The sequence below is a fragment of the Lupinus angustifolius genome, chromosome LG07 (genome assembly GCF_001865875.1).
Source record: "Lupinus angustifolius cultivar Tanjil chromosome LG07, LupAngTanjil_v1.0, whole genome shotgun sequence".
NCBI lineage: Eukaryota > Viridiplantae > Streptophyta > Magnoliopsida > Fabales > Fabaceae > Lupinus > Lupinus angustifolius.
Window position 1 is genome coordinate 2,314,902 of NC_032015.1, and position 11,778 is coordinate 2,326,679.

General features: G+C 29.0%; 1 protein-coding gene across 1 annotated transcript; it reads right to left on the minus strand.

Moving 5' to 3' along the window:
• On the minus strand, positions 5,187 to 7,298 carry LOC109352741 (recQ-mediated genome instability protein 2). Its single transcript, XM_019594931.1, has 4 exons — positions 7,136 to 7,298; positions 6,929 to 7,043; positions 6,720 to 6,781; positions 5,187 to 5,473 (listed from the first exon to the last, which is right to left on the minus strand). The coding sequence occupies exons 1-4, from the start codon at positions 7,253 to 7,255 to the stop codon at positions 5,360 to 5,362; spliced, it is 411 nt and encodes a 136-aa protein (XP_019450476.1). The 5' UTR covers positions 7,256 to 7,298; the 3' UTR covers positions 5,187 to 5,359.

Consider the following 11,778-nt stretch of genomic DNA (forward strand, 5'->3'; position numbering starts at 1 on the left):
TTATAATCTAATTGTATGTATTAATCTCCCATTGATTACTACCAACAAAATAATCTCCCATTGATTTTAGTCACTTTTTATATACTTTGAAATAGTAAGAAACATATGTAGCAATTACCAAATTTTTTTTTACGTGTAAGATTAAATTGATTTCGTAAAAGGAGGAAGATATGTAATTTAATTTTTTTATGAATAACTAATAATAACGTGTGTTAAACTCGCCTTTTTTCTTTCTACATCACCTCAAGTGCAAACAAAACATATGAAAAGGCAGAATTTACCAATATTTTTGCTTTGTTGGTTGTTGTTTGTTTGGTACCAGCATTTGAACATGGTGATATAATTTCAAACCAACTACCTAAGAAACCAAGATGCTAGTAGAATTTACCCATATGCTATACTACACGGTGTTATTGGAGTTGTTAAATCATAAATGGATGATATACATTATATTTACTTAGTTACTTATATATATATATATATATATATATAATTATTATTTTATATTTTAAGAAAATTAAAGTTAACAGTTTCATGTAAATTTAATATAAGTTATACTTAACAAAGCTTTCAACAACAACAAAAGGTTATAAACACACAAAAAGAAAAAACTTTCATTTCAATCTCAATAATGAAAATGGAACCTAGACCGTGTGCCCTAAACTTCAACTATAACTCTATATACTGGACTCAACTTCTATTGCATGAATAAAACATATTTTGTTGAAAAGATTAAACCTCTACTTCTTTTAATATTTGTTCCTCAATATGAATTAATAAATAAAAAACGAAGGAAAAATAATAAAAAATAGCTGCCTCTCAAATGCTTTTCATCACAGCCTTGATAAAATCAAAAAATGAATGAGATGAGACATGTAACAACGCTAGAATTGTGGGATTCTTTGTCGCAATAAACTGATTCTCCTTCACCATATCAACACACTTTTTACTTGAATGGGATAAGAATAAAGACAACTAATCTTGATCTTTATTTCATCACTGTAAACAGAGATTTATTGTTTTAAAAACATAGTGTCTCCATGTCTCTATTCATTATATTTCTTCAATTAATATAAAAAATTTATATTTTGTTTTTAAAATTTTCTTTTTCTTTAATGACATTTTTTAATTAGATGAGAAAATTATTTTTCCGTCGATCATTCTCCTTTGCAGCTGTAGGGTGGTGTGAGTAAAGGACAATTTTTTATATTAATTAAAAAAATTATTAAATAAACTAATATTGCATATTGTTCCGTGCATTCGTCAATTTATTGTAGTAACCAATTTCTTCATGATAAAGCAACTTTATTTAAATTTATTAAAACAATTTTGTTAGGAGATAATAGTAAAATGTGATTTATATTGGAGTAATTTAGGGCATATAGTTTAGGGTTCATTTTTCACTAAAACTCCTAATTTATAAATGGTTCAGTGAAAGAGATCTGAGTCATATTAAGTCTGATTTTTAGATTTAAGTATATGTAAAAAATATTATTAGAATTGATTTCATTTTCGCTTTAGCATCTATCCATGCTTTTTGAGTGGTTGATTTATTGTGTATCTAATGAAAGAATACAATGATAAACCCAACATGCATCTCTCTGAGAAAAGTTGTTTAACAAATCAAAATCCAAAAACTTGATTATATTACTCTATTATATGCTAGTGCAACTTTTTATGATTGAGTAGCTTAAAATTATTCAATAGTTAATAAATTTTTAGATACTTATAATAAATGATATATGAAGTGATAAAATCCAATATTTTGCTAATCAGAAGACATTAGTCTAGTGGCCAAATTAGATATCTAAGATTGATGGTTAGATTCCTAAGAGCAAACATTTATTGAGAGAGTCGCTATGAACTTCAAAAGAAATTAATTCCTTACTAAAAAAATGTGAGAATATATTATTGATAATAGTAAAATGTGATTTATATTGGAGTAATTTAGGGCATATAGTTTAGGGTTCATTTTTCACTAAAACTCCTAATTTATAAATGGTTCAGTGAAAGAGATCTGAGTCATATTAAGTCTGATTTTTAGATTTAAGTATATGTAAAAAATATTATTAGAATTGATTTCATTTTCGCTTTAGCATCTATCCATGCTTTTTGAGTGGTTGATTTATTGTGTATCTAATGAAAGAATACAATGATAAACCCAACATGCATCTCTCTGAGAAAAGTTGTTTAACAAATCAAAATCCAAAAACTTGATTATATTACTCTATTATATGCTAGTGCAACTTTTTATGATTGAGTAGCTTAAAATTATTCAATAGTTAATAAATTTTTAGATACTTATAATAAATGATATATGAAGTGATAAAATCCAATATTTTGCTAATCAGAAGACATTAGTCTAGTGGCCAAATTAGATATCTAAGATTGATGGTTAGATTCCTAAGAGCAAACATTTATTGAGAGAGTCGCTATGAACTTCAAAAGAAATTAATTCCTTACTAAAAAAATGTGAGAATATATTATTGATAATAGTAAAATGTGATTTATATTGGAGTAATTTAGGGCATATAGTTTAGGGTTCATTTTTCACTAAAACTCCTAATTTATAAATGGTTCAGTGAAAGAGATCTGAGTCATATTAAGTCTGATTTTTAGATTTAAGTATATGTAAAAAATATTATTAGAATTGATTTCATTTTCGCTTTAGCATCTATCCATGCTTTTTGAGTGGTTGATTTATTGTGTATCTAATGAAAGAATACAATGATAAACCCAACATGCATCTCTCTGAGAAAAGTTGTTTAACAAATCAAAATCCAAAAACTTGATTATATTACTCTATTATATGCTAGTGCAACTTTTTATGATTGAGTAGCTTAAAATTATTCAATAGTTAATAAATTTTTAGATACTTATAATAAATGATATATGAAGTGATAAAATCCAATATTTTGCTAATCAGAAGACATTAGTCTAGTGGCCAAATTAGATATCTAAGATTGATGGTTAGATTCCTAAGAGCAAACATTTATTGAGAGAGTCGCTATGAACTTCAAAAGAAATTAATTCCTTACTAAAAAAATGTGAGAATATATTATTGATAATAGTAAAATGTGATTTATATTGGAGTAATTTAGGGCATATAGTTTAGGGTTCATTTTTCACTAAAACTCCTAATTTATAAATGGTTCAGTGAAAGAGATCTGAGTCATATTAAGTCTGATTTTTAGATTTAAGTATATGTAAAAAATATTATTAGAATTGATTTCATTTTCGCTTTAGCATCTATCCATGCTTTTTGAGTGGTTGATTTATTGTGTATCTAATGAAAGAATACAATGATAAACCCAACATGCATCTCTCTGAGAAAAGTTGTTTAACAAATCAAAATCCAAAAACTTGATTATATTACTCTATTATATGCTAGTGCAACTTTTTATGATTGAGTAGCTTAAAATTATTCAATAGTTAATAAATTTTTAGATACTTATAATAAATGATATATGAAGTGATAAAATCCAATATTTTGCTAATCAGAAGACATTAGTCTAGTGGCCAAATTAGATATCTAAGATTGATGGTTAGATTCCTAAGAGCAAACATTTATTGAGAGAGTCGCTATGAACTTCAAAAGAAATTAATTCCTTACTAAAAAAATGTGAGAATATATTATTGATAATACCAAAAAAAAAATCTCATGTTTTGCTAAATACCTTATCCAATAAATAGACCAAAGGTATACTGAAAAACCGGATGAGTGAGCTGTGGCATGAGTAAAGTGTCTGTAGCTTGTGCATGAGAGATGCCAAAATTTTCTGCACCAAGTTATGCTTAACTTTTCTTGCAAGATAAGTGGTTCCAGGTCATAGCTACTTGCATCAACAATCAATTAAATATCGCAAACCCTTACATATAAACTAAGAATCACACTTTTGTCTCCCATTAAATGGATTGATGTTTAATAAATGAATTATGAACATGATATCTTGTACATTAGGTTTGATAAGTTGAAATGAATCATCAATCAATCTTTTTTTTTTTGCATATAGAAGGCACCATGCGCCAAAATCTACTATTCAATAAGCATCTTTATTCTTTTCACTTGTACACGTTTCTCAGTCATATGCATTAGTTCTTTCAAATTCAATCACTACTAGGTCCACCACACCACCAAGGCAAGCACCAGATACACATTATTGAATCTTTTTTTTCTCATGTTATGCATCATTTACAACTTTTTGGTAATAATAAACAAATTGTAGGGTGCATTTTCTTTTTATAGGAAAGGATAATCTTTTAGCGAGTGGATTCTATAGAACACCATCTTTGTAGGACTCCACTTCTTTTAGTTGTCTCTGTTCCTTCTCAAGTATAAAGTTAAAGCTGCCTAACTTTATATAGTTTACATTACAAAAATTAAAAGAAAAACTTGACAGGAACCACAATTTTTTTTAAATTATGGTATTATAATTATTATTTGAGTATAAAGTTGTAATCTCGTAATAAAATAAAGCTTTTAATACAAACAGAAGGCAATACAATGCAATGAGAGTTGGGCAAATTGTCCATGTTAAGTAAACAAAGCGTAACACTGGCACACTGCGACTATTATGGCCCAAATTTGCAGCCCAAAATTCGGCCCTGTGTATATGGCACAGGCCTTATGCATGGGCCCTCTAGTCAGGAAAAACCTACCAACATGTTTTTTCATCTTCAACTAGCTGCTCCAAACAAAGTAGGAGTAGTAGTTGCAAATGGTTAAGGATCACACTCTGCTATGTAACTATAACAATGACTATATTATTAAAATCTATAGGGGCGTCTATAACAAGCACAATATTTATTTTAGGAATGTGAGAATGATAAATCTGAATGGTATGATTAGTAATCAGTAACTAGGTAAAATATTGTTTGGGTTCAGTTATATACAGATATTGTAAAATTTTCAGTATTAGAGTTCCTAGGTTAGTTTCTTTGGTAATAGTTGGAACAAGACCCATAAGATCAAAATGTAAAAAACTTTTGAAAATTACAGGTTAAAATTGTGAGCAAATTGCAGGTTGATGCTGAAAATATTCTAACGCAAGCCTATTAGTTACAACTTCTGCAAACATAAATGAGTTCTGACAAACATAAATGCTCATATACCGGGACAAATTCATAGCAGCATTGCTGATTATTAATAAGCTGTAAAAAGATGATTTTGTAGAAGAGACATGGAGGACAAATAAATTGATATACCAGATCTGTATATTTCTTAAAGCATGTAGTGGTTTACACTGTTGGTAAATTTCTCAGAGAATAGAGATGTTACTACCATCTCAATCATAGAAAATACTTCTCATGCTAACTTGCCAACCTCATACCCTTTTCTCTGTTTAAACACGCATTCAGATTATGTAAATTCTTCAACAAGAGGCTGGTAGAACAGTTTGTATGCTTCAATAACTTCAAGATACCACATTGCCTCTCGGTCAGGAGATGATGAAAGATCAACAATCTTGTGAACCTGTTACAACAAAAACTCAAATTAGGATAATTTGTCCCCGATTTCCTTCATCAATATTTTTTTACTAGTGATAACAACATTATGATGGGTTCTTTTAGTGCCTTGAGAATCTAAATAGAAGATAGAACCAGTGGACACAATCTCTTAAGATAATTACACAACTTCAAGAAAAAAAGTGAATAAATAAAAACTAGATTTTCCAGCAACATTCCACACAAAAAAACAGTTCTTTTACATAAACTTGCTAGAGGTCATTTCAGGTCATTTGAATGCCAGGTTATGAAACTTGACACTGGAAAGAAAAATATTAGCCTATAATACCATCATCATGTTTGGAACTGGTAGCCATATATGTATAGATGCAATATAAACAGCATGGCATACATGATTTTAATGCTTATAGCCATATATAAATGCACCTAACAGTGTGTTTTGTTTGACGAGGAAGAAATTGAAGAGGTTGAAAGCACAAGGAAGACTTTGATTTACACCCATTTTAGATGGTTAAGGGTGAAAATACACTTTCAACTAATTGTTACAGAAATTGCCCACATCATAGGTTGGGGCACAAAAGAGTCATACTTGGCCTTCAACCATCTGATATTTTTACTATACCGATCAAGGAAAACTTCTCATGCTAAATTCCCCGCCTCCCAAATAAGCACACCCCAAGCCTAGTTAAAATTAGAGTAAATTATACTAACACCCCTTATATTTAACTTACTTACATTCATCACACCTCAGGTTTAAAACATTACGATCACCTCCCCTAATACGAGGTCAATCTCCGCTACAAAGGTAAACCTCGGGTGGTTTGCGTATGTGTATAAAAATCGTAGTTTATGTGATTTCATTGATGGGGTATTGATAATTTAGTCTTAAAACTAATATCATCAACATTGTGGTCCACCATTGTCAGTTTGTCACAACAATATTGGGGTTTTGAAAACTACACATCTACAACAATAATTTAAAAACCATAGCAAGGGCAAGTAACTAATGGCAAGTGCAAGTTTTGTAATTCATACTAGCAGTGCATCATACAGAATATGTTAATACCAACAAAACACTGGTCTAGTGGTGTGAGACTCCATTGGATCCCAAAGTCGATGGTTCGATTCCTGGGAGCAACACTTGTTGGGAGGCCGAAAGGGATTAGTTCCTTACCCAAAAAGGTGAGGATACCCTGGTTGCTGGTAGTACAAAATAAAATACAGAATATATTAATAACAAAAATGTACATTACCTTGAGCATGGGAGGCTCTCCTGTGCGTATAACATACCCTCCAACTACCATTACGTACATCCCTGCCAAAAATACAAAGACAGATCTTACAAAAATTAAAAAGAAAGTTCCAATTTTGAGAGACCCCCACGTTGAATTGAATGACACAAAGTGGGGACACAAGAACGGAACATTGAATTGCGGATATGATCTAGAGAGCGAAAATTTACCAAGTTTCCAATGGCGGTGTCGGAAGTCGCCAGATAAGTAGAGTTGGATGAGACCAGTTCCGTCGTCGAGAAGCAGAGGGACATCGTCGCCGTCGGAGGAGGAGACGAGAACGCCCTGAGACATAATGAAGAGGTGAAAACGGTGGCGTTTTAGGGAATAGAAATGGAGAAGAAGAAAGAGAAAGAGAAAGAGAGAGAGAGAGAAACCTGCAACCAAACGCGTTGGAAGAGAATGCCACCGAGAGTGAAGCTGTTCTGAGACGCCACTTCTCGAACGTGTTTCAGTTGTAAGCATAACAATTTCAGCGCTGCTAGACTGTAATCCATCACTCAGAAAACCCTTTCAAAGTTCAATACTAACTATTTTCATAGAGATGAAAAACCATTATCTTGTTAAACATAATTAAATGGTAAGTATTTTTTCATCATAAAAGTTCAAATTTATCTGTAAGTGTTTATAAAAAATAATAAATTAAGAGAAAGATATGTAAGAAATTTTTACATTATTACCACATTTTCACCATTTATTTTAATCTTCGTAGACTCTTGAATGAGAATAACACAAATACAAATGAATAGTAAATAATACATTGATCATGTATAAATATTTATATTATTAATGTATAAATATTAAATTTATAATTAATGTCTAAGTTCAAATCTATGTAAGAAGTTTTTAACAAAAGTTTCCTTACTTGACTTTCAAAACTGTAAAATTAATTAAATTTGAGTTTCTGAAATTCAATTTTTTAATCATTAGATTGATTGAATATTGTAGTTGTTCCTCAATCCTAAAATATAGAGTAGTAATCTTAAAGGTCAAGGTTGACACAATTAGCCGATAAAGCTTAAAGTCTCTTGATTGCATTCATATCCTCCAGATTATACACCATGAAGGCATGAACATTTCACTCCTACACCCATTTTGAAATGAGAAAAAAAATATGTAATAATTATATATGAGTTTTATAAAGCCACTATAATTTGAAAATGGGTCTTATAGTTTTATTTTAATAAAATAAGTTTGGTAATGGGGTTTTACAATTTAAATTTTACTATATATATATATATAAAAAATTGATCTAAAATATGTAAATTATAATAAAATAGATAGATATATTATTATATAATTTATGTGTTTTTCTATCACACATATTTTATATTTTTTTCAACTAGGACAAGAGCTCATGATAAAATCTCCTTTCTCTTAAAACATGCATTTCATATTTTTTTCCCAACTAGCATATAGGTTCATCATAAAATCTCCTTTCTCTTAACACATATTTTATATTTTTTCTAACTATATGTTAGAACTTTGTTTGGCCTGCATTCATTCATTTATTATAGTTGAAACCCTTGAATTTATCTCTTTTCTACCGGGTGCAAACTTTGCCCAACTACTTCTAGTTATTCTAATTTTACGCTAAAACATAAATTTATCTAAAAATTTAAAACTATTCATTTTTGTTTATATCAAAATCTTCTCTACTTTATATAATTTAAAATGATTTTTATAAGGAATTTTACATTAAATGTTGAAAAAAAATTCTAAGAAATAAACAAAATAAAAGATAAAGAAATTATCTTTTCTTTTGAAGATGAATTTTATTATGAGTGTAGAGTGCAATTCTATTGAACCAGTAATCAAGGTTTCATCAATTATGTATACTAGTATATACATTATTACGGTTGGGAACATTGATTCTTTTACTCAAAACTATTACATAAATCTTAAAACTATGTTTTACGAGGTTTACATGGTTGATTAATTCGAACTTCATTAATACATGCTTTAATGACAATCTTAACATTAACCTACATCAAAACTTGTTTATCCTTGACATTTAACAACCTCTCTATGACCTTGTTACCAAGCTTTTTGAAAACAATATTAAATTTAGTTATGTGTCAATCACCTCAAGAAGTATTTAAACTATTTTTTATACAACTAGATTGGCGATATGGAGTTTGATGACATGTGTTATATTATCAATAGTTTTATGAAGGAAAAAAGGTTTTCGTATAACGAGCTTGCTAGAGGTAGCTATATTATACAATAAGAATTCCATAAGAACATGTGTTAATGCATTTGAATACATATTTTGGGATGAATATGATTCATGGAGACACCAAAAAGGTTCTGACAGATGATATGATTAGTGTTCACATTTCCCTTTAATTTACCTCCTCTTGTATGCTAATCATAGCAATCCCATTTATAAAGTATTCAATGTTTCCAAATTTGGTTGGTTAGAATAAAAATCAACTATACAAAAGGTGAACTTTAACTATTGATTCATGTGTTCAAATCTTTATATCTACGCATCATTTAGGGATTAGTATAAAAACCTATAGAAAATGACAAAAAATATACATTATTCTTAAAATTTCATAAAGTTTACTTTGTCCTTTGATATAGTAATTATTAGGAGGGTTTTTAGTTAATAGAACACATTTCTATTTTTAATCAAGAATGCCCTTCAATCTCTCCTGCTCTGCTCTTTTTGTGAATTGAGTTAAACATCCTCTTATGTTTATATTCTATTTTGTCCAACCCATTAATAATCCATCTGGAAAAAAAATCAAGTTGATTGGGGCAATGCATTATGCAAAGTAACAATTAGTGATCCTAAAACATGTCACTCGACCTTATTAGCTCGTGCTGACAAAATGCTTAAAAATCATTAACAAGTGTAGACATACTCACTTACCATTCTTAGGCCAAATTCTCTTAGCCTCCTCATTTTAAAAGTAGCTAATGTCTTCCAAGTTTGCTTGTGACCATTCATAAGTAATTAAAAAATCTATAAAACAAAAATTAATTAAATAAATAAGTTTGAGATAAATGGTATAAAAACTTTTGATATTTCATTTTATTTGAGCAAATCATATTACATTATAATTTTTGAAGTTATTAAATTACATCATAATTTATTTTTGCATTTTACATTTTTTTAAATATTATACTTATGGGTCACCTGCATTATTCAAGAGAAGGGTACGTAAGTTTAATGAATAAATATGTCAAATAAATACAACCAAATAAACTAAATTTATATGTTGTGACCACAAAAAAATTACGGAATATGCAAGTAGAGATGTGGACATTGTCCACTTTACCTCTACTACTCATAATTTGGAAGAAGATATTAGGCTAAGCATACACATCAATCCATTTGATTTTTTTTAATAGCTACCACTTAAAAGAAAGTAATATTTTATTTTATTTTCTATTTTTTTTTGCCAAACATGAAATATAGCCTCACGGTCATTGGTTTCTATTTTTATATTATTTATTAAAATTTAATTGATTCTGAAGTCGAATGAAATATCATCGAAAAAATATAATTTTTATCATATTAAACAGTCTACTCTAATATTTTTATGTATTACTGAATGTATTTTTCCACCTTTTGGATAATAAATTAATTCTTTTCGGGATATATGACTGTCTCTTTCAATACATATCGCTCTCATGAATTAAATCTTTATATTTTAGTTATCATATGGATTTAGCAAGGTCTTACACTATTAAGTCTTATATAATGTGTACAGACCATCCCATGTTTTAGGAAACTTACATAAACCAATATGAAACTTTGAATCAAAAGGACCCTCCATTCATGGTATCATTGTTATGGTGCTTCACGTGACAACATCCTTGCAATCGACACAATTTGTGGTCAAAATATGGAGTTGTTTTAGATTCACGTATTGCTACCTACCACACTCAATTAAATTCGAGTAGATTACATTGATATTTCTGAGCTTTAATTACTCATCTATAATAAATAAATGTGATCTTTTAAAAAATGATGATAAATATAAATAAAATAAACAAAATATAATATATTATAGATACAAATGCAAATGTTATACAATTCAAAACATTATTTTTAGTTTATTTTTTGGGTTTATTTTTAGGCTCAAAATAGGTAAGACTGGGAGGGTTCACAGCTGAATGTTAATATCCTTCTCACCACTCTTTTCTTCTGTATTTTCATTCTATTGTATAAATGTGTGTGTAAAGTATTTAATGTATGAGTACTGACATGACCAACTACTTAGACATCATATTTATTACTCACAACAAATTTATCTTGTGGTAAGTAGAGAGTTAGGTTTTGTTTGTGAATTTTCATTACACAATTGACAAATATTGTAAATCATGACCGAACAACTAATGTATATTATATTTCCCTTCTCATGACAGAAATCTCTTTAAGTAAATAACTTGGCAATTGGAAGTAAACATCATTTCTCACTTGTCTGGTTACTTTTGTATAACTAAGGGTGGTGTTTGGTTACATTTTTAGTTTTTAATGTGTGTTTATTAATAATTACAAAAGTATTATATTGTAACTAAAAAAAATAATGAAAATTTATTGAATTATATATTATTTAATCGTGTATGGGTTTGAAAGACGCTGAAAATCTCTTCATAAAAATGATTTATTATTTATGTATATTCTTAGATCTAGTAGCTCAAACCTTTACTATAAATATTAATTTTTTTGATTTCTCATATTGGAGGCAATCATATCTGAGTTGAAAACATTCATAGATATGTATGACTAACTTTCTCAGCTGATATTTTTTCAATTCATAAGATTCGAATCCAAGAATTAACCACTTAAACCAACCTTGTTGGTACTATGTATATTAATTGAATTTAAGTGAGTGTGGTCCTGTGGTCCATCTGAGGTAAGCAGGCACGTGAATCTAAAACAACTCCATCTTTTGGCCACAAATTCTATGGAATGCAAGGATGTTGTCACGTCCATCTTTTGACCACAAATTCTCTGGATTGCAAGGATGTTGTCACGTCAAGCAGCATAACAATGATACCA

Coding starts and splice junctions, on each gene's coding strand:
- LOC109352741 (XM_019594931.1), bottom strand. CDS start 7,255: ATGGATTACAGTCTAGCAGCGCTGAAATTGTTATGCTTACAACTGAAA. Junction 7,044..7,135: donor TCCAACGCGTTTGGTTGCAG/GTTTCTCTCTCT, acceptor ATTATGTCTCAG/GGCGTTCTCGTCTCCTCCTC. Junction 5,474..6,719: donor GAGAGCCTCCCATGCTCAAG/GTAATGTACATT, acceptor TTGTTGTAACAG/GTTCACAAGATTGTTGATCT.